The 24,079-nt window shown below is 37.9% G+C and overlaps 1 protein-coding gene across 2 annotated transcripts in view; it reads left to right on the top strand.

The window, feature by feature from the left end:
* GALNT1 (polypeptide N-acetylgalactosaminyltransferase 1) overlaps positions 1 to 24,079 on the top strand; it is an 87,191-nt gene that overhangs the window by 39,049 nt on the left and 24,063 nt on the right. For both annotated transcript variants that reach the window (XM_048313045.1, XM_048313037.1), the window contains exons 3-4: positions 3,224 to 3,453; positions 10,768 to 10,942. In XM_048313045.1, the coding sequence (XP_048169002.1) occupies positions 3,315 to 3,453; positions 10,768 to 10,942 (314 nt within the window). In that variant the 5' untranslated portion in view covers positions 3,224 to 3,314. The remainder of the gene's footprint in view (positions 1 to 3,223; positions 3,454 to 10,767; positions 10,943 to 24,079) is intronic.

The raw sequence follows: 24,079 nt of genomic DNA, 5'->3' as shown, positions 1-24,079 counted from the left end.
GTGTGTTTTACACTGCTTTATAGCCTAATATCACGCAAGTCTGAACTTCAAGAAGTCTGAAATCATAAGAATTGATAGAGTTTTCTTTCAAAACGCGTTTTATTTTATTAGCATTTGTGTTCTTTAAGTACAAGCAGGGTGGTGGTATGACTTGATTCTTTGCCAAATCCTTTCTATGGTGTCCCAGTTTGGAGCAAAAGAAACCTATTGTGTGAAGAGTTTAAGTGCAGTCATGTACTGTGTCAGACAAATTTTGTCTGTATACAGTGTTTGTTTCTGCCAGTGGTTGATATACATATCTAGGGCAGAGAATAGGGGAAACTGGAATGATGCTTCCTCGCTGTACTCTCCTGGAATGCAGTGACTCAGAAGTTCATGGTCAGGGACTGCCTGAAGTAGGAGTGAGGACTTGGTATTTAATAGCTGATGAAGAGACTTGCAGCCCTGGCAGGGGATGGTGGCAGGCAGTTCCCCTGGATGACTACCATTGTAGGGAATACATTCTTTTTTTGGGTTTTAACCTCTTGCTGCTAAATTCACTTGATTTCTGCCAATACAAGAGGAAGGAGTAAAAGGCAACAGTTGATCTCTATTTGCCATCTCTGTACAGCTTTTGATTTTATAGACCTGCCACTTGATTTAGGTTGCATCTTTTCCAGAGAGGAAAAATGCTACTTTCATCTTATAATGAAGCTGTTCTTCGTTGTATTCATCCTTTTGCACTTCTCACTTGTTCCTTCTAATCCTTCTATATCCTTTTTGAAATGACAAGACTGTATGTTCACACAGCACTCAAGATGGGAAAGCAGATACTGTGTAATGGCACAGTGATGGTTTGGTTTCTGTTTTCTACATAGTAGTCTGTAACAAATTTATTTTTCTTTTGCTGCTGCTGCTGGTTTTACAGAACTTTATAGTACAGCTCCCAAGATCCAGAGTTCAGGTCTACCCTCATGTCTATTTAAAAAAAAAGATCAGAAAAAGCAACCAAAAAACCCCAAACAAAACAACCCCTAGGATTTTTTTCTCAACATACATCACCTAATGTTTCATTGTGGTAATTTCATCTGTTACTTTATCATCAAGTTGTTAGTTACAGATGCTTTTGCAGTTCTTAATTTCATACAGTCATCCCTGTACCCCAAAACTATATAGATACAAGCTGAGATCCCAAACAAAATTCATTCTTGGCATTTGATGTGCACCTATGCAGGAAGCAGAGGGGGATGTACACCCTTCTAACCTTGTACAAGTGGAAGGTCACAGGCTTCTGTGTTGCTGCGCCATCCAAACCTGTGTGACTTCAGAGTACAGGGATGCAGGGAGATAGGAATGTGTCTGCTGCCGATAAGAAGAAATAAGCTGTATTTAGAAGAGGGAAGTCGTGGTATTTTCCCTTAAGAAGGGTGGAGGTAGGCAGGGGTCAAATTATGACAGTAAAATACTAAAGGAAGGGAAGTCTTAACAAGGCTTTTAATGAAGTTTTTGCATAGTTACAGCTGATGTTCTTTATGTCCAGCTGGCATCCAAGCCCCATGCAGCAGCCACTCACTCACTCCCCACCACCCCGATGGGATAGAGGAGAGAATGGGAAGAATTAAAATGAAAAATGAATTGAGTTAAAGCAAAAGCTGCACAAACAAGCAAAGCAAAACAAGGAGTTCATTCACTATTTCCCATAGACAAGCAGGTGCTCAGCCATCATCAGGAAAGCGAGGCTCCATCATGAGTAACAATGGCTTGGGAAGACAAAAGCCATCACTTCAAACATGCCCCCCTTTATTTTTTCCTCCCCCAGCTTTATATGCTGAGCTTTATATGATTCCATATGGTATGGAATATTGCCTGAGTCAGTTGAGGTCGGCTGTCCTGGCTGTGTCCTCTCCCAGCCTCTTGTGCACTCCCAGCTCCCTTGCTGGTGGGGTGGGGTGAAGAGCAGAAAAGGCCTCAACTCTGCGTAAGCACTGATCAGCAGTGACAAAAACATCCCTGAATTATCAACATGTTTCCAGCACAAATCCAAAACATGGCCCCTACTGATTGCCGTGAAGGAAATTAACTCTACCCCAGCCCAAACCAGCACAAAGGCTTGTGGCTAAAGTTCCCCTTTTCAGTAAATTCTTCAGTTTTCACTGAAAGCATGTAAGAAGAACTTTGTGTATGTAATTTGTAAAATCTCCTAGTGTGTCTTTGAAGTCTCTTTATTTTATTCCCTTCATTTTCTGTGTTAAGAGTGTCTACAGTTCTGGTTTTAAGTCATAAGCTGTTCCCACTGGTAAACATTTCAGAAGTACTTTGAGTTGAAATATGTCAGTGGTGGTAAAAAAAAAAAAATTAAAACTTAAACCCCTCCATATTTTAGTGTAAAGAAGCTCAAAGCTGTTCTTGATTCTGCCCTACCAGTCATGGAAATATGCAGTCTTTGTAACAAAGTCTGTAACTGGAATAAGGCAAAAGAGAATTTCAAAGGTTGGCATTCTAAAATTGTAATGTATACATGTTGAAAAGGTGTAAAGGTTTACTCTGTAATCAAATATTAAACTAATAAAGTCAGTTTAAGTATCAGAATCACTAACTTTAGCTTTGCATACCTAGTAAATGATCATGGTGGCTTATGGGTACGTTGTTAACCTTGCCTACTGTTTAATTTTACCAAAAGGGATGTTCATTTTTGGTTTGCTGAAAGTAAAGCATTTATCTTTGTGATGAATGTGTAATATGCAATTAGACCCTGTGTAAAATCCTGGCATTTGTGGGCCAGCATTCCTAGTGATGGACCCAGAATGTCAGTGTGTGCTTCATGGGAGAAGCATGAGAAATATTAGCCGTGGGATTCACACAGTAGAGACTGAGACCCTACTTCCCAAGATGTTCCTGGTTTTCATTCATTGAAGTTGTTCTGGTTTCCAGAGGATCCAGAGAGTTTCTTCTCATGTCATTAGAGTGCCTACCTTCTTTTCCAGTGGCTCAGCCAAGGGCTCTGTTTTGGTCACTCATTTTAATGTTTCACATGATGAATGTTAACATCATAAAGGACTGGAATAATGCTGCTATAACTGACCCTGCTCCCTTAATCTCATTGAAATGCATAGAGTGTTCATTTTATTACATACATCATTTGGTAATTAAATTGTTACATTTAAAATAGAGTTAAAATTTCTGCTTTTAGCATCTGTCCTCAGGTAAATTTTGTGACATCTTTTTTTTTTTTTTTTTTTTCCAGATATAGAACGTGGTCTCTCAAACTGGATTAAAAAATACCTGTTGATGTTTTTATTTATACTTTTTTATTTTTGTATTTGACTTAAAGTGCCATGAAAAAATTTGCATATTGCAAGGTGGTCCTTGCCACCTCTTTGGTTTGGGTCCTTCTGGATATGTTTCTATTGCTGTACTTCAGTGAATGCAATAAATGTGATGAGAAAAAGGAACGAGGCCTGCCAGCTGGAGATGGTAAGTTTTCTGCCTGAGTATTCTTTAAATTATGCTCCTTTAAAATTGCTCTCTTTTTAAAGATATGGGATTTTTTTTTCCCCCAACAATGTAGCGTTGTGTCAGCATTTAGGTGTCTCAGAATGTTCCATGGTTCTTTGAATGACTAGGAAATAACCATGTTTCCTGAGATGTGTGTTGCAGACTTAAAACATTTAAGATGTAGAATTTTAAGCACTAATGTGTATGAAATAACCCTAAAAAACTATGCAACAAGAAGCTCAGAAATGTAAGCCGTGTTAATGCAGTCTAAAGCATATTTTAAATTTCCATGAGTGAGAAAGCAAAGTCACTATTAACTTCACTAGACTTGCTAGTAAAGCAAACCAAGCCAACAGCCAAGCTCATTTGTCTGCCTGCCCCTGCAAAAAAAGACTTGAACCAACCAAACCAAAAGACACTTCCTGCCCCACAACCCACCTAAGCCAAAATTTGGACAATGACTCTAGCAATAAGGCACAGTGAATATTGTCATGAAAAGGTTTATGATAATAGAATGGACTTGGATGTAAAAGTGACAAGTATGAGCACGTGCTTATGTACATAACTTGTAAGTGATAGCTGTATTATTCACTACTAAAGGTCTTCAGATAAGTTTTCAGTTTTATTATTGCCATCTTTGTTTTTGAGTACCAATTAGACGAGTGGAGTGTGGTGTTGTTTTGTTTTGGGTTTTTTTGGCAGCACTACTATTGATGTTGCCAACTTTATTTTTAGGAAGTCAGCATAGTTGATCACATGGGAGAAAGGAGTGGTGCAGGGAGATTTCTCATCCCTGCAATGGCTCAGCATATGCTTTTAGAACTGCAGGCAGCTGCTGCCTCCAGTTTGTTTGTGAAACATCTGATTTTGTAGTTTGGTGTCTCTCCCACCAAAAAGGCTATGTCTGTATTTCACTGCTGATATTGGAAACCTATTCAGAGATGCTAATTGTTAAGTCCAGTCAGCCAATTGCACTCAAGGTTATTGCTTTCCATCACAAAAAACTTTTTCACCTGTTGACATCTGGTATGAACCTTGACCTTCCTGGGAAATTTTTTGAAGTATTTTAAGAATTATGTTGCTCTGTTACAGAATAACACTAGGGAGGTATTTAGGAAATGTCAGATTTGGTTTACTTGTTTTCTTTCCCTGTGACAAAAACAAGCCAATAAATCTCCCCGAAGAACACTCTATAGAATGTAGAATTTCTGTGCTTAGCACCTCTGGTCTGTTGTTTCCACAACTGCATACAAACATTTTAAAAAGGTTCTAATACACCTGAATTTTGCAGAAGTAACTTAAATTTTCCGTTGCTTGCATTTCATCTTTTGGGTTTCTTTTTCAGTAAGCGGAAAGTGGTGAGAAAATTAAGTAGGCTCATGTAGAAAGTATGCCTTCTACAGGAACTCAGTCTTTTTTTGTCCTCTCTTTTCTTTTTTTTCAGAAGTTTGGTAATTCTTATGATGGTAAGACAATGACTGATGTGTTGTGATGTAGGAATAGATCCACTTTTTGGCTTCCCATAAAGCAGATAACTTATGCCAGCAAACAGCAGGTGAAGTCAATATCTCTCAACTTAGTGTGATATATTGATAATGTTGAAATTTCAGATGACTTTACACATGAAGTCATTGGGGGAACCTTCAGGTGAGGGAAAGTCTTCTGTTTTGACAGTATAGTGTTATGACTTTCCCTGTGCAACACTAGTTTTACTTAGTTGAGTACAGTCTTCATTCTGACCTTTACCCAAATCTGTGTGTGTTAAAATTCTTGATATATTTTTAATATCTTATAGTTGGCTGGTAAACAAACAAATGAAAAACTACCCAAACAAAACCTTGTGTGTAGTTTTGTACATTTTCTTGGGTAATTTTTTTTTAAACAGCTGATCTGTATAAGGTATGTGCAGAAATAGGCCTGCTAGAAACCTTGGCTGACCCTGTGACATTTCCTTTCAACCAAGCTGCGTGCCTGATCATAAATATTTTTACTTGTTCCAATAGTTTACTGGCTTGGAAGCTGTAGTGGATTTGTTCCTGCTCAGAATGCCTGGAGTCTTCTCAGATAACATTGAGGCTATTTTGTCTGTTCAGCTTTTATCAAATCTGCTTTTTCACTTCACATTTTCCTCTGCTTTTAATTTTCATAATTGAATTAGTTTTCTTGATTCAGCATAAATTATGCAAGTGTTCTGAATTTAATAGCCTCTTGTCCATGTCACTCTGGTATACAGCTTCTCTTTGCAATTCATGGAAGAATTCCATGGCATTTAATGAACCTACTCAACATATAAGTAAGTTTTTCTGAAGAGTTTGACAATTTTAAGTTGTGCTTTTCTAGTAGGAAAAATCAGTCTTTACCTATTTCAGCAAGAGCAAAGGATTTTGAGGATAATTTTGGACAGTTTGGGCTTTCATGAAGTTAGAAGGATACTTTCCATAGGTCTTTAATACAGAAAATGGAGGGATTTTCTTTTTTTAGAATTAGGCAAGAGCCACAGTCATAATTGTCTTTGAGAAGAATCTTTCTCCTTGGTATTGATGGCATAAGATACTACCATCTTAAATCAGGAACTTCAGCTTATCTAATACTGGATTTTAGGTATACTGCTGTTACATTTTTTAAATTGGTCAAAATAAGGAATGGTAAAGGAATGTGCAACTGTAGAAAAATCAGTGTACATGATTATGGGGAACTGTAGGATGAGTGAGATAAAAGTCTTTGTGTCTGAGGGCTGGGAGTTGAAATGACACAAGCGTGGAATTGAGGGGACAAAAGGTGAGATATAAAAGAGACAGGCCACTAGCCAGGCAGGAAGACAGCTCAAGTGGAGATGCCTTGGGAAAAGGGAGCCTGGCATGGGGTCTGGTGAGTACAAACCTGGGGAACTAAGATTCTACCATAGGGAGGGATAGTTGGAATCTAGTGACTGTAATTGTGTGGGATGATTTGGCTGTGGACTCAAGCTTTTGCCCACCCCTTCCACCATGGCAGAAGACATCTGCAGTAGCTTCAGGAGGTAACCTGGGGAACTGGGATCGGAACACCCATCAGTATTGTTTCCAGCAACAATCCATGGGAGCTGTGAGGGAGCCTGTGCTTGTCCTAACTGATATTGCTGCTCTTTCTTCTCCCTGCCGTGACCACCCCAGAGAGGTTGGGAGTAGACTGGGGGAAGCTCTCTCCCAATGCTCAGCTCTGAGGTTGCCTCACCTACTCTGAGCCACCCAGATGATGTGGACGGTGCACACGCCGTACCTAAAATGCCACACATATTCTTCCTATTGCCACATCTTCTGGGTGGTGGTTCCCTTTTTGTAATTCTCGATGATTACTCTGTAAAATTCACAAAGAGTAATTAATTGTTGTCTGTGGAAGGCTGTTGCTGTTAGTTTAAAGGTTGCTATGAATTGGAAAAAAAAAAAAATCACTTAACCTTAGTAAGCATCATCCATGTTATGCAGTATTTTTTTCCAAATCTGAAATTCATAGGATAATTACTTGAGCATTATGGGGATTGGCATTACACTTTAGATTTCACAGCCTGGAATAGAGCTTGCTTAACAAATGTAAACAAGTTCCAGACTTAAAGAGAGGGTTCAAGCTGTTCTCTAACAGTCCAATTAGGGACCTTTCTTGTAAACAAAATATGCCTAGGTAGTACCACGGTTTTAGTAATAAAGTTATAAAGATTATTTTTGTGTAGCTCTGTCTTAGGTAAGAACCCTGTATGTCATCTCTGAGGTCTTGACTTAAATGAAGATGAAATGAGTCATTCTTTACCCCCAGCTATAGGCTTCTTAAAGGTATGGTTGCAAAACAACTTCCAGCTTTGGCACTTGATGTGGTTTCTAACTAAACTTTCAAATTCATCCTTTTTCTCTTTTTTTTCCTCCCTCAAGCTGCATTCCCCTTGTATAATGATTAGAAGCCCCGGGTGGTGGTGAATTTTTCAGAATTAGGACTGGTGTGTTGCAAGAGTCTTGTAATCTCAGCTCCTTGCTACTTATGCGCTTTTCCTGGAGCAATGACAAAGTTAAACTAGGACCAGCCATTTTTGTCAATTGCCAATCAAGGCCTTGTGTTCTGAATTTAGAGCTCTGGTAAAGATGGAATCTCTAAATTATGTCTTACTTCTGAATAATCTCATTTGCATGAAAAAATCCTAAGAAGAAAAGCGAGCAATTTCAAGATACAATTCTTGAAAATGTGAACCATTCATCATAAATCAGTCTTGTTCTATTAAGGTTGAGGTATGTGTAAGAGGCAGAACTTCTCTGAACTTTCACCTGTCCTAATAGCTTTCTTGTAATTATGGCGAAGCCTCCAAAGGTGGCTGGACTTTGCGTTGGTCAGTTTACCTGGGCCCTAAAGACATCTCACCAGAAGAATCCAACCATTTTTCCTGTCTTCAGATAGTCTTAGATTTTGAAGTATCTGGTTTTTGTCAAGCATATTGCCTGGTAAAAAGAAATTTGTAGTCCACAGACATAAAGAGTTCCTGATTTTTTAATGAAGATCTGGAAGACATCAAGCCCTCTTTGAAACTAATGGTTTACTGATACAAACAAGAAATGTCTGGAAATACATTACTAGATTTCTTACTTGATCAAGGGGTGATTCAGTCATTCATTTAGTTCTGAAACCTGTAGCTATAAATTAAATTTCTGTTTGTTAGAAGCATATCATTAGTACATGGAGTCCTTCAAAGGAAATTTTTTTTTTTTTTGTATTTAACTGACAAAAGAGCCCTGTGGTTTGAATGCTTAACAATGCGTTTATTAGTCATTTTTGGAGAACGTTGTTGGTTTGTGTTTATGTGAAAACTACGTGCTTTTGTGGGAAAGCAGATAACCATAAAAAAACCCCAGACAAGATGGTTCTCAGAAACTTGAGAGAAGATGGTTAACTTTTCTTGGAAAGTCATTGCCCTGCCTGTGCCCCAGTTTGACTGTCTGCATTTAGTGAGTTGCACAAAATATCTGGATCTAGTTAGTTGTTGCTGGATTTTTCTGCAAGGAGAATGGAGTACTGAGGTAAAATGTGTAATCAAGCAGTATGTATTTATTAATGAAATTTAAAAATTCAACTGATGAATTTGTGGAATTTGTACACCAGGAGCCCAGTCACTGATGTGCTAAAGTCTCATCTTAACAGCAAGATCTGCAAATGTGAGAGATGAGGTTTTGGCTGATTTAGGTAATCAGTTTAGCTGGCTTAGTGAAAGTTAAGAAAGAACTGGAAGTATAAATGAAACAGGAAATTTATTTTTTCTTCTAAATAGGTAATTTGGTAGGATAAGGCATTCACTCTTCAGAACTCTGAAAAGCATGGTGCACATGACTATATTCTGATAGGGTTTTTAAATTGTTTTAGGTATGTGGGACACCCATTGTCTAATCATTTTCTGTCTAAGTGAACCTATGTACTCATTGTTATACACTTAATAAAAATCTTTGTGATAGCCCACATAATGATACCAAGCTGAATATATAAAATTAAGCCCAAATAATTACTTTATTGTATACCATAATTTTAAGTTACTTACCCTCCAGAAGGCACAAATTGTAGTTTAAAAGGTTATGCAATTGCAAGTCAGCAAGTTTTGATGCAGGTTGCAACCATACCTTCTTAAGGGGCAAAAATGCAAAGCAAACTGCTTGCTCAGCTTAGCCCATGGCTGAAACGAGCACCTCAGCCCATCTGTTCAGGGTTTGCTTGAACATGCTGACTCCATCGATTGTCAGTGGGTGAGTGGCTGGCTGGCATCTTCTAGGGTTTTATAGCTCAACTGGCAATCAGAGAGTTTGGTAAAAAGAAAGCACCCTTGTGATGGGAGGATTTCCTCTGCTAAATGCTACTGTGTGAATGCCACTAGTGCAGTAGCTTCGGGTTCTTGAAAGTTTCTCAAGGAGCACGCTGGGCTTGTTACCAATTGAACCTAAATGCAGACCAGCAAAAAGCCTCATTTATTTGTAATACATGTTTAGATCTTAGTGTTTCAGCAAGGATGGAAGGCTCAGGCTTTTTTTGTAAAATTTTTTTAAAATTTTTTATGTGGCTATTTAATCTCTGCCTAAAGTTTAATTACACTGTGCTATCCTAAATCCAAACTAAAGATAATTTGAAGCTAGGCTTAGTTCTCAGGGATTTGGTGCCTTTATTTTAAAATACTTTGTTCCTCTGTTTAGATCTTAAGTTACTATTTTTTAAATTAAAACTTTTGCTGAGTTTGTAAAGTAATAATGCACCTCAAATTCAGCATTTGAGCATTTCTGTTTGGGAGAAGAATGAATGGTACTTGTAAAGAGAAGTGTAACTTTTTAAAAACTATTCTGGTTTTTTTTACTTATTTTGTTTAAAACCCTAATTAATTCAAGAGTCTGAATTCCTTTTCTCCCTTTCTTTCTCTTTAGTTTGATCAAATATTTGATATTCAAGGTTTAAGATGTGTAGTATTACTGTTTTTGAGTACTAATGTTAAACTCCAAAATGTAATTTTGTTGCATAAAAATAACATTGGTGTAAACAAGAGAAATTGTTTCTAAACTGTTGCTGCTAATGTCATTCTGTCAAAATAAAAATGTGGAAATAAATGTAAAGCTACACTTTTACTTTAATCGACCCTTTACTGTTCTGGAACATCATTTATCACAGTCACAGAATGTGCTGGGTTGGGAGGGACCTATCAGAAACATTGAGTCCAACTCCTGGCCCTGCATAGAACACCCCAAGAGTCACACCCTGTGCTTCTTGTCAGTGTTGTCCAAATGCTTCTTGAACTCGGTCAACCTGGGGAGCTGTTCCAGTGCCCAACCACCCTCTGGGTGAAAAACCTTTTCCTAATATCCAACCTAAACCTCCCCTGACACAGCTTCAGGCCATTGCCTCGGGTTCTGTCACTGGTCAGGAAGAGATCAGTGCCTGCCCCTCCTCTTCCCCTCATGAGGAAGCTGTAGACTCTGATGAGGTCATTTATATCCCATTTTTTTCTTGCACACACAGGTTTTCCTGGAGAAGTTGAATTTTCCTTTACAGGAACTTTACTAAAGTCAATTATGATGTAATGGTGGATAGAAATAAATCCTTATTGGTTTTTTACATGAATTTTGGTGTCTAAGAATAGCACTTAACCATTTCTGTTAAACTCCCAAATGTGAAGATTGGTTTTCACTTTCAAAACCTGGTGGGTTTAGGACTGTTCTAAATGTAAGCATGCCTACATTGTGAATTAATGTATAAGCAAACAAAAACAAGCATAAAAGGAGTTAGTAACATTTTATTTATTCTAAGTTCCAGAACCCATACAAAAACCACATGAAGGACCTGGAGAGATGGGGAAGCCTGTGGTCATTCCAAAAGAGGAGCAAGAGAAAATGAAAGAAATGTTTAAAATAAATCAATTTAATTTAATGGCAAGTGAAATGATTGCACTCAACAGATCTTTACCTGATGTCAGGTTAGAAGGGTAAGTACTTTATGTTGTATTAAAAATGTACTCTATTTAAATGAAGAATGTGCAAAGACTAATCCAAAGCAACAGTTCAGTTCTGGAAGATATTACTCTTCAAGCAAACAGTTGGAGAATTTCCTGTATATAAGACACTTATTTGTAAAATAAGATGGACCAGCAGAAACTAGTTTTCTTCAGTGTTATTTAACTTTGAATCTGATTACAAGTATGAAGCCTGTTCAGGGAACAGAAATTATTTTGGTTGAAGGAAAGTTAACTTAAGCATTGGCATTTCAGGAAAAAATCACTTGTTTAAAAAATTCATGCACTGCTTGTAATGAGGCAGACTAAAATTCTGCATTGTATAAAATAAAAGAGATTGGGTGATGAGAGAAATACTTCAAAAATTTTCTTACCTAATGAAATGTGCTAAGCCTCATTTAGATTGCATTATAATGTTTTCTAATATCCATCTGGTTTGTTTTTGATCTTGCCTCTGGAATATTGATCCTTTCAGAGCTATTTGAGTCATAAGTAATTAAAAAGAAAATTGTAGCCTTATTTTAACAAAAAATAAGATTGCTTTACTCTCCTGGGATTACTCTGGCAGAATAGCTGATGACTCCCCTCACCTCAACCCCCCTTCTTTATGAAAGGGACATTCAGGTTGAATAAAGCTTATGAAACAAGATTTTCCTAATTATCTACATTCTCTTGCAAGAATCAGATGCTATAGAAACCCCATTTCTTTAGAAGCTCTGCTGTTGTATACACAAGGCCTAGCTGCTGGAGGAATTTGTTTTCATCTCCTACCTCAGAAGATAATATTAGCAGAGTGAGATGATGCTCTTGCTGCTTTTCATTTTTAATGAGTGATAAAGATCTGGTTTGTAGGTGCCTTCATCCGTTGTGATGAAAGTGATTCTGTGTAGCATGCAAGTTCCTGGTAGTGCTAGTGTTCTTAATAATGGAGGCATATTTTTCAAAATATGATTTCACAAGTTTGAAATAATGTAGGTTTTCAATCGATTTTCAAATATGAAAACATACATTTGAGGATCTGAAAAGTTGACTCAATTGTTGAGGTCTAGACTTTGAATTAGCCAAAAATGGAGAGAGGAATTGTTATAAACTATTAAAAAATTATTACCTAGGCATCACTCAAGCTTGCAATCAAGTGAAATTGCAATTTCAAAATCCAGTTTAGCTAGATAGAAATTTCTGTCTTTCACATTTGGCTATGCTCTGCAGCTATTGTGTTTCACAGTAAGACATGTGCTACAAGTTTTATAATGTTACATTTGCTTCTCTTCCATTTTTTCTGGATATAATGCTGTTGCTATACTCTGTGTGTGAAAGTGGAATCGTAGTATAAAATTTTAGGTACAGTCTCAGGACAGAGCTGGATTTTTCTGTTCTTGTAAATTCCTGCCAAAATTTAACATTTACATGTGTTTGCATTTTTAGTAGTTTTTGAGAGAAAAATGCTTCCCCAAAACCTCTTCCATTTGTTATCTTTTCAGTGTGTACTTTATAAGGTTGTGCTAATTAAGAAGTCGTGGAGTACGTTAACATTTCTCTGGGAAATTTGAGAACAGTACTGTGTTGACAATGCAAGGGTATCTTAATCAGTATGGGTGGATCAGTATTACTATTCCAGAACACTGTAACCATTTTCAGAATTGTGAAACTTATAAATATACCCTGGTGTTGTGTGTATGTCTTATGAAACTATTTATCTGATTAGCCAAAATACTCCAAAGTCAGAAACACTGTGCTGCATTAGTGGAATTACTTCTGTTATAATTTGTTCTATCTATGTCCCTGGTAATATGGAAATAGTTTATGGAGAAGGAGAATGGGTAATTTTTAATCATTTCTTACCACATTTATGTGTCTACAGCACAGCTGCCAGTAGTACTTTCAATCAAGGTTTTGAAAAAGCAGGATATGTTCAAAGGCACACTTAGCTATTCAACCATGTAATTATTTTCTTCACAAGTTTTGTGGGTTGCTTCCTTTAATGTGGTGTGGTGGAAAGAAGTGATTATTTCAAGTCCTCTAATTCTCCAGCATGTCAGTTTTTCTGAAGTGCAGAAGCCTGCAGAGGTTTTGCCTAGTGGTTAATCGTTGGAAAACTGGTGGAATTAAGAGTGCCAAGACCAATTTGCCACATGTATTTAATGGGAATGGCATAACGTGTCAGCTGGAGAGCAGCTTTTGCAGTAAAGTGCATTATCCTTCAATTAATTTCTAGTTCTGCCAAACCCCTATCACCTGTGTAAAGACAAGTGTGTTGGTCCTGGAGTGCTCATAGGTTAATCTCTGCAGATGACCCACTCAGGGCATCCTGTTTATGTTGTGGCCAAGAAATTTTGTTCCCTTACTAGAAGAACAAAAATACGAGCTTCTTTAATAACTTCTAGGCACTTCTCCAGCTAAGGGAACTCCTCAGTACAAGACATCTACAGAAGCTGACATCTCTGTTCTGGCAAGTGTCCCCCAGTTGTATTTACAGGTTTACATTTATTTTTATTATTTGGCACAAAATTACTGAGGCACATGGACACCTATAAAATCATTGACATGTGCCTGAATTGCTGGTCACCTTGTGTCTGTTATCATTGTTCCACTTCTCTTTATCCCAGCTGAGTGTGATTTGCTCAGCAGAAAAAGCTAAACCAGAATCTGGACTGGGACATGTTAGTGTAACAAACTAGTATAATGGACAAGGCTACAACCTCTGGACAAAAGCTCTTGCAGGGGAATAAGCAGCTGTGCATGCCAGATTGGTTTTAAGTTGTTAATAGAATAATTCTTGCAAGTATGTCTTATTCTAGTCTGTGAATCAATCATCAGAGTGGGAGTTGATTCACAGTTGCCAGGAAAATATGCAGCTGTGGGCTTGACATGACAGCAAAGAATAAAAGATGGATGATCAGGAGCACTAGAGTCTTGCCTTGATCTTGCTGAAGATGAGGGAGGCAATGAATAAAATAGGTGCCAGTGAGTAAAGTATGAGTTCAGCTTTCCTGTGTGCCTTAGATTGGTGTTCGGACTGGAAAGTAGGGGGGGCGGGGTTTGAAAGCATGAAATTTGCACGTGTTTTGTGACTTGGTTTGGCTCTCGGTGCAGTTGGAGGTGACTTCAGAAACTGCTTTGCAAAATGAAGAATGAGTATTGTGTTCTAAGACTGAGCTTTCCAGCCTGAATTCATTATTTAACAATTTGTGGAATATATAAAACTTTTAAGTGGACATTTGTTCCCTTTTGTGAGAGTTTAAACCAAATTCTGAGGTTTTTACACTTGGAAAGAGCTGCTTAAAACACCCTTCTTTTTCAGGCACAAGGAATCAAGGCTTCAAGCAATGGAGGCATAGCTGGGACAGAATGATTTTGTGTTCATGTAGGCTCTGGTCCCCACTGGATCTGGTGATGCAGTGCTAGCAGGGTGTCATATTTTGCAGGCTGAGATTTCTCGGAAAGGTGATGGGCTTCCCCAAGCAGATGTGCAGCAAGGAGGAGTATCCACGCTCCTTGCTGATCCCTCAGCAACCCTTTCTCCAAGGCTACAGGCTCCATACAATTTGGCATAAAAGGTCTTCCTTGTCATTTTTCCCTGTTTGGTATAATTTTGCCAGAATTAAAGGTATCAGACATCTTGTTATAACTCAGTTAGTTCTGCATAAAGTCTGGGATCTTTTAACTATCATTTTCTCAAACTGTCTGTACTCAGGAAGGTAGGTGTGCTGGCATTTTGAATGCTATAGTTCCTGTTAGGGTATAAGCAGAGTTTTCAGCCAGATGGCCCTACATATTTGAGTGAACTGTGTTTGAATCCATACAAACTGTGACTTCAGCCACTTCATGGAAAAAAGAAAGGTGCATATCTCTGAGACCTTCATGTTTAACTGGTACATTAATGTTGTCAGATTATTATTATTGAAGGGGGTTTTTTTCTGAATCAAACTACCCTGCTCAGTTCCTGCTGCCAAGCTTCCTTTCACAACTGGGAGGAAGTAGACAATTTTCCAGGTTAAAAACCATTCTTCCAAGTTTAAGTTATACATGTATGTTGGGGAATTTATGGCAATTATGCTGGGCTTCTTTCTGAGTAAATCTAGTAAAATAGTAATTCTGACTGATTCTGTCTTATCTTTGATGAGTAAGAACAGAATTTGGATTTAGGCACTGTTAATTAGATGATACAATATAATGCTTTTCAGTTACCACAATCTGTTTTTCATATCTATGCTTTAAAAATGTTACGTTGATTTTAAGTATGAAATATGCATGTGAGAATACACTGGAATTTCGATTTTTTACCTGTAAAAGCAAATTTATTTGCTCTATGCTTTAGGATTCTACAGTTGAATCAAAATATAACATATCCCTAAAATTAACACAATCTCAATGTGAGGAAAATAGCTTGAGTAGAACTATTTGTTGTAATACAAATGAAAGCACACATGCAAGAGCTTGCTCTTGGAACTCAAACGTAATATTTCATGGGTTTTTAAAAGGCAGCACTGAAGGTATTTGCTTCTATGTGAGGCTTGTGAAAGTGTGCTTTCTACTTATAGTTAGTTTAATTCAGGAGAATAGCTAAGGGCATAGTTTCATACTACATATAATTTGGTATAAATGTGGATTGCAGACGAAAGAAGTTTTCTCATCACTTCTATTGATACTAATCTGATGATTGTGTGGCCTGGATGTTCACTGACTGGATGGACACCAAAAAGTGGAAAAAAAATACAGTTTGTTGTTTCAGCAAACTGAAGCAACACACACAGCAGCCATATGACTACCAGATCTGGTTGAAAGAAGGGAACGGGACAAAAATGTAATGGTGAAAGGTGGGTTTGTTGCTTTCTGCAGCAGCCCACAGTCACACTGGATTAGGTGGAATATGGTGGGGAAAAAAGCTTTCTCAGAACCTGAGTTTTGAAATCCCCATAAGGCCGTAGGGATTTAAATAGCTCCATAAGTTGTGATGCAGTTTGTGAACACTAGGTATTCATTTAGCTCTGGTCACAGTAATGTAAACATTATAAAAAAAGAGCAAAGTTGTCAACATAAATGGTGGAAGACTCAGGAGCTTTTGATGCAAGCTAGAAATCCAGGCTATTAATTAACCTGGCATCTGTAAAGAAAATCTGCTGACCTCATCACCAGCAATGTAACTTTCAGCAATGTCATGGAAGTCTGAAAGCATGTGAGGTATTAAAGACTTTACTGTTCTTTCAAGCGGGAATGTTTTTTTGTCTGGCTTTCATGGTGCCTATAGCTTGTTACTGGCCCCTTGTAGAGTCAGTGTTAGGAATTGTTCTTGTTCACATTGGTTTAGTGAGTTAGGTGAAAGAAATTCCCTAGAAACCTTTTTCCTAGAGAAAGCTTAGTGGGGAAAAAAAACCCCATTAAAAATCAGCTTACTTCCTGTAAACTTTTTTTGGAGGGGGTTAACACTATACACTCAGATATAGATATAGATATAGATTATATTATACACACACACACACACAGATGTATATGTGCACAAATACTTGGCAATCTCCTTCTTAGTTGTAATCTTTTTATTCATGCTTATCCATTTTGGATGAGCTGCCATATCCGGAAATTTATTCAGATTGTTAGGTCAGGTATGGAAAATAATTGGTCTAGAGATCTTAAGGTTCAATTTCAGTCTCTGTGGACAGAATTGCTTTTGCTTCTGTCAAGAGATGCTTTTCTGTGATTGCTTTTAGGACAAGGAAAATAGTCAATTGCAGCTACTATTACTTTTATGTAGTTCTGCTTGAATTCTGTAACCACAATGGTTTTAAGAACCATTTTGGATTTTGTTTTCAGGGTTTAAAGAAGATTTCTACTTGACTCATGAGATAATGCGACCTTTCTTATATCCAAATCTTTGAAATCAGAAGAAAGGAAAATTTCATACTCTTGATGTCAGGTAAATTATGTAATACTATTGAAGGCAGATATTAAGCAGGCTGCGTTGAAATGTCTAGATAAGGATAAGGGATTTGCCTGCATTCAGGGCACCTGTTCACAAAGATTAATTGAAGTTGTGATATGAATTATAGAAAAGAAGGCCTCTTCCTAAAATGAATTGCTCTGATTTGATTGGAAGAAGCAGCTTCAGGGTAGTGTGAAGTTTTGTTGCAACCTTATCTGCAGTGCTTTCTCTTTGTTCAGTTGCAAGTTAAGTCATGGCTGTGTGCAAAGTCTGAGTAGTGAAATGTGGTTTGGTATGTTACAACAGCCAGTGATCCCGTCTTTCTCAGAAGAAGTGCTTTTAGTCCTTTCGGCTGTATTGCTTCTGTGTGAAAATCAGATCTTTATCCAGCTTGATTGTCTTCAATTTAGGAGCTTGGAGCATTCTTATAATTTATATAAAAAGCAGATTCACTAACACCTGCTCTTAAATGATATTATGAGGCTGCTCCTTATACTAGATGGTCCTTGTGGGTCCCTTCCACGTCAGCATATTCTGTGATTCTGTGATCCAGGAAAGACTAAGGCAGTGTCTACCAGAAAAGCACCATGTGACTTGAGTCCTGGTGGTTCTTGTTGTAGTGTTTTGACAATTTCTCTGACATTCTGCCACAGGGCGTTCTCCCTTGATGGAAATGTAGGTCAGTCTCAGCAGCTTCGGGGTGACTCTTGCAGTCTTATTTCAAAACTTGTTTTCAGTTGTGATTTAAGTAGAGAGGAGGTTTTTTGTTGGGCATAGCTGTGCCTCAGCTCTGTTACATTAACTTTATTGCGGCCTATAACTTAAGGCATATGAACAGGTAAGCAATGGAATGCTGACATTTTATAGCACTGCAGTGATATTCATCAGATATCAGTAATTAAACCTGAGGTTTCACAAGGGGAGTTCAGATTTTCCGATTTTGTTTTCTATCGATCTGGAATTAACTTTTGTAACCTCAAAGGAAAATAAATGTGTGTTTTCAAGTCAAAGGATACTGATGCTTGCTTTCCAGAGACACTCAATATATTTTGATACTGAAATGTGTGTTGTTTGTACTGCATCAGTAATATTAAACAAATTTATTACAGAGGCTGTGCTGTGTAGTATTTCCTCAATACTTCAGCTCTAACCTGATTTTCAGCAAGACTTGGATTATTCCAATGTGTCATTGTCAAATTTAAGTCCTGAGATGCAGTTTATTTATAACTGCAGTTTTTACTTATAACTGTTGTTTGTAGTGTGCTAGATACAAGATTGTACTAAATTTGTAAGATGACTAAATGTGCTTCCCTTCCTGCCCCAACCTGTTGCTAGTTCAGCTTTCAAAAATGCATTGCCACTGTGTTATCGTACTGCACGTACGAGCACAATCTGAGCTCCACTGGGACTTCCCAACTGAGCTGCTCAGTGCACAGGAGACACTCTTGTGTTCCTTCTCTGTCCTTTATCAGAGTGCTCTGGGCTGTGTGCACTGGGCTAGAAAACAAGGATTGCATACATGTTTTACTGCTGTTAATGTTTTTGAGCCACTGTAAATTATTGTTCATGACTTGTTCCTTTGAAAGGCTGGTGGAATATGGGAATAAAACTGGAAACAAGTAGAGCAAATCATGGCTCAGGTAGTGTCTGACTCTGTTAATTTTCATGATTAGGTAAGCATCAGTGGCCTTGTTTTGAAAAATCCATATAAAAAATAATGTTCCAATGTGTAACTTCTTCTCTCATTTCTCCTCTGTGGAGAATAACATGTTGGCAGCATCAGAAGGTGAGACATTTGCCCTGTAGTACTTAGAAATTTAGCATTTATTTCTAATACAGACTATAATTATGGCCTCATCTTTCTAGAAAATGACCTAAAATTTATTTCATGTTTTGCCTCAGTGAATGAGGTTTCCCTCATTGTGTCTCACTGCATGAGCATTATGGTAGTGTATAACTGATTTCCTACAAGACCTCTTCCTTGCTTGTAGCTTTGTTTGGGGTGTGATTTTTTATTTTAGCCTATGAAAATGTATTTAAGAGCTATCCAAATGGTAAATCCTTGTTTGTCACTTTCAGAAATGATTTAGCATAAGTTTGAAGGATGTGCAGACAGATCACTACCAACATTGTAAATAGATGTCTTTCAAGATTTGCCAACACTACACATGTAGCACTCAATCTTGGGTTTCAGAAATGATTCCTAAATTGATCTGTGAATGCAATTTCTGAACATTGATAAATTGCCAAGTGCTATTCTGTAATAAGATGGCTGCACAGTTGGGGGTTTTCCTAAAGTAATAGTTGGAGTGTTTGTCAAAGACCCAGCAGTAAACTGAGAGAGGTGGCATGAGGACAGTGCAGGTGATGTCCCAGGTTTCTGGAGTCTCTGCATGCCTGGCTGTGGGTAGCTTTTTTTATCTCTGGGTTGGAGATTGAGCAGATCAGATAAGTATCAGAAGAATTTCACCTTCTGATGAATTCAATTGAAGCATCTTGTATGATCACCTGGTAGATTTCTTCTGCCCCTGCAGTGGTGAAGTGCATTTGTTTCCTTATTGCCTCAGCAGTGTGAGAGAAGAGAGGCTTCCATTTCTGTCAGATGTGGAGAAGGATTGAGTGTATATTTGGTTGTGGTGTTGTAGAAAGTGCAAAATGAAAAGTTGTCTTCTTTCTCTGCAAGTTTATGCTGAAGCTGCAATTAAACTCTGAGATTTAATGGCTTAATTTTATTTGGACATAATTGCCTTACTTGTTGTCTCTTCTGGTTATTTTTGTAATGTCTCCTGTGGACTATTTGTACTCTGGGCTGAAAGAGAATGCAGCAAAACAGTTTATTCAGAGGCTCTTCAGATGCATTTGAAGTAGCATCAGGTAGTTTCCAAGTGGTTATACTTAATCTATTGAATACAATTCTCAGAGTTTTTTTTCTGAACATCTCTGTGTATAAAACCTGTAGAGCTTCTATGAAAGATTCAACTTTCACCTTCACAGAGAGTCACAATAATGGAGAAGCAAAACAAAACTCCATTGCTTTTAGCCTTTCATTTTAAAAACTTTTGTAATGGATGTAAAACTTTGAGTTCTGGCTACAGGGTGTAAGGGGCAACAATGTGTATTTATTTTGCTGTCATTGTTCTTCTTTAGCAGTGTTATATGCTAGGATCTGTCCAACTTTCTTTGCTTTTAGTCCATTAAACTTGATTTCAAGTTATAAAGTATTCTGACTTGTTACACTGCCCTGTGTTCTTGGGGAGATGCGGACCTAGGACTAGCTATGTGGTTGTAGTGAACTGGGCCAAACTATTCTCACAGACCCATAGAATCGTGGAATGGTATGGTTTGGGTTGGAAGGGACCTTAACGATCGCCTAGTTCTAATCCCCCTGCTGTGGACAGGGACACCTTCCACTAGACCAGGTTGCTGAAAGTCCTGTCCAGCCTGGCTGTGAACACTTTCAGGGTCATCCACAAACTGGGCAACCTGTTCCAGTTTCTCATCACCCTCACAGTAAAGTATTTATTTCTATTATCTAATCTAAACTGACCCTATTTCAGTTTAAAGCCATTCTCCTTTGTCATGTCATTACAGGCCATTGTAGAAAGTTCCTCTCCAGCTCTTCTATACCCCCTTTAGGTCCTGGAAGGTGCTATAAATTCTCTTCAGAGCCTTCTCTTCTCCAGGCTGAACAACCCCAGCTCTCTCAGCCTGTCTGCATAGGAGAGATGCCCTCTGGTCATCCTTGTGGCTTTCCTCTGGACTTGCTCCAACAAGTGCATGTCCTTCTTATGTTGATGGCCGCAGACAGAATGCAGTACTCAGTATTCTGAATATGTGATGCAAGATTTCAAAGAGATGAAATTCTGTGAGAATATGTGTGAGCATCTTACAGAGGTCAGAGCAGAGTCATGTCTTTACAGTTATGTGTTTGTAAAACAGCTTTAAAAAGTATAGGTACTAAACTTAATTATTTTTTCTCACATCTGATTTTGATGGGGCATTAAAATCTTTGATAATTTTAATTCTATTTCCTATGTAATTTTCCACTTTCTGTTGTGGTTTGACCCCAGCTGGCAACTAAGCCCCATGCAGCCACTTGTTCACTGCCCCTACAGTGGGCTGGGAGAGAGAGTCAGAAGGGTAGAAGTGAGAAAACTCATGGATTGAGGTAGACAGTTTAATCAGGAAAGCAAAAGCCACATAGGCAAGGAATTCATTCACCACTGCCCATGGCAGGCAGGTGTTCAGCCATCCCCAGGGCTCCATCACCTGGAACAGTGACTTGGGAAGACAAACACCATCATCACTCTGATCATATTTTAATAATCTGGTCTATTCTTTTTATGTGTTTTTAGGTAATAGGACAGAAGTCTCTGTTTGTATTTAAAGTATATGATGTTTTTGGGGAGTTCCACAATCTAAATAATATATGGAGTCACATTAGCTGAGAGTTTGCATAGTGAATTCCGTAGATTAAGGAAAGGATGATGCATTCCATGTGGAGCAGACATTCTCAGCTGCTGTTTGGAGTCTTCATTAAATTACTGGAGATGGTATGCCTTCCTAATATTATGCACTCAATTTTAAAGCTGTTTGAGGCATGATCCAACAAAAGGAACATAATGTATTAGTAGCTCATTAAAATTCAAATTATCCTTAATTCATAGGCTGTGTGTCATACCCCTCATGGTTTTATTCTGCTTCTAATGTTGCATAACTTGGTTGAAGCTAATGCTGTATTTTAAATTCTATAGTAGTCTTTTCTGGGGTAATTTGTTTTCAAATGAAAGACAAAAAGAATTCTTAATTTAAATGTTTGTTAATAGAATAAAACATGAAGTTTCCTTAGAAGGCTAATGTCTAATCATGGGCATCAAGTGTTCTCTTTTATTTGTCTTATATTCTGCAGTGATATTTTCCTGGGGGGGAAGGAGTTACCAGTGTTTTCAAAATTAAAAACAGGAGGTTTTATTTATAATGTATTCATAACAATTTGTACAGATATAGCTAAAAGGTATATGGAAAAGGGCAGGTAAAAGGGATATTAAAAAACAGGTTTCATACCATCAATTCTTTCAGTTACCTTGTCTGCATCAATGAATCTTTCCAGAATAATTTCACACCAAACGCTTTATTAAGAATAGCATTCAAAAATGCCAAGTTTTGTTATGAAGCACCCTTGTGTTACGCCTGGCAGCCTTTCACGTGTTGGTAAACAAGTGTCATGGGTTAAACCCAGCCAGCAACCAAGTGCCAGTGCAGGGTCACTCCTAAATTGTTAGCCCAGGAAGAGCTGATCTCTGGGGGGGAGAATCGACATGTTTCATTATGGCAAAGTGGAGATTCACCTTCTGCAGAAGGGATGCCTTGCGGTAGGGAGGGGTGTCCCCAAAAAATTCCTGTAAGCCTTCCTGTTGGTGCTAAAAAGTTCCCCCTCAAAGACAGAACTCAAATGTTTTGATATATTTATACTTCAGACAGTGTAATGCTGTATAAACATTGTAGTCCCTGATCACCTGGCTGATGTTTATACCAGTTCATTGAGATTTGAGCTCAGTAAAATAAAATCTTCTGTAAAACCATGATAAAAGGCAAGGCTGAAGATGAGAGATTTCGTACTACAATAGTAGATCCTGGGGCTATCCCAGCATGATATTCCTGGTGAATGACACATTGTTACTGTTTTTCACAGAGAACTGCTAACAGGCTTCTCTTGACTTTTTTACAAATATTCTTCCAAAAAGTAGAGGAGCAATGGTGGATTTGTATTACTATTGTAGCTGAATGTCTACAGTCAGAGACTTATTTTCTGGTCTAGAGAGCAGTGCAGCAGAAGGAATAAAACATTTTGGTTTTAAAGTAGCAAAGCAGACTGAACAAGTGGCAAACATGGAGATAAAATTACATGGCTTATGATTGAATTTTTCATCTGAAATTCATAGCATTTTTGTGAAAACCTATTTTATTTTTCAAGGGTTACCAAAGAAGTAACTTTTTCAGTTGGCATGCTTTGCAAGTTTTTTTTTTTTTTCACATGTGAAATAAATCAGGATAACATAGGGATATATGGAAGCTTTCCATAAAGATTTTATTCATAAAGATTTATTAGTTCAGTGTGATGAATAATTAAATGGGGCATAGTTGTATAATAAGTAGGTATAATATTGAAGGCAGATAGTGCCTGATCCTACTGCTTCAGTTCTCAGAAATGATTTCACAGAAGCTCTTCCAGGTATTTCTTCATTTGCACCTGGACTTACTGATCCTTTTTGAGATGTCTGTGCATGCTGGGCTTTTGTCACCACCTCAGAGCTGAAATGCCGATTTGCTGTGAGAGCTGCTCTCTCTGAGAAGTGCTCTGGCTGAGTTATCCAGAAAATAAAATACTGATGTTGGGAGCCTGGTTCTGGCTGACATTCCTGGTGTCACTGTCTGGCATGCTGCCACCATAATCCTGTTGTATTGGCAGGCTGTTCCTTAAGCATTGCTTCTGTATATTTAGGGTAGAGGATATGCACTCTGCCTCTCAAGCCCTTGGACAGTGCTGCTGGTAGGACTCTAGTCATGAATACTCGTTAATGTATTTTTGTAGTGCCTAGATCAGGTTACATTACAGTGAACTGACTTAACAATTTGGGATCTAATAAAAGCTTTTTTGTTGGAATGGAGCTCCATTTAATATAATTCCTTTTCCACCTCAGTGTGTTCCTTGTGTTTAAGATCTGCATATATCTCTTTAACTTTGATTCTTGGAGGATTAATACCATGAAATCTTACATAAGTAACCGTGTCATTTTTAAATGTGCAGGAGGAACAGATCTCTGCAGAGAACACTTAAATTTGTGTGGTTATTTTTTAGAGCAGAATTGGAGTTTTTTCAGAATTGTGATCAGTACTTTGTGTACAGTGTATTGATTTTTCTAGAAAATAATGAAAACATCGATTGTTTTAGAATAGCATTGCAAAATGTAAAAATTTTGGCGGCATATGGGGTTACTTGAAGTGTATGTCATAGTTTACGTGAATCCCCTATATGTGTGCTGTTGGACAGCTAAACCTATGGTTTTCCATGCTAACTTTGGAATGTGAATATAATTCTCTTTTAATCTGATGAACTTCTGAGCACTTTGAACATGTATCAAATGTGCACTGTGTGCTCCTTTGTCACACTCTGCATGAAATTGATGTATCAG

Source organism: Corvus hawaiiensis, chromosome 1 (assembly GCF_020740725.1).
Source record: "Corvus hawaiiensis isolate bCorHaw1 chromosome 1, bCorHaw1.pri.cur, whole genome shotgun sequence".
Lineage (NCBI taxonomy): Eukaryota > Metazoa > Chordata > Aves > Passeriformes > Corvidae > Corvus > Corvus hawaiiensis.
The sequence above is the reverse complement of the archived record's forward strand: the minus strand, read 5'-3'. Positions and strand labels throughout refer to the sequence as shown.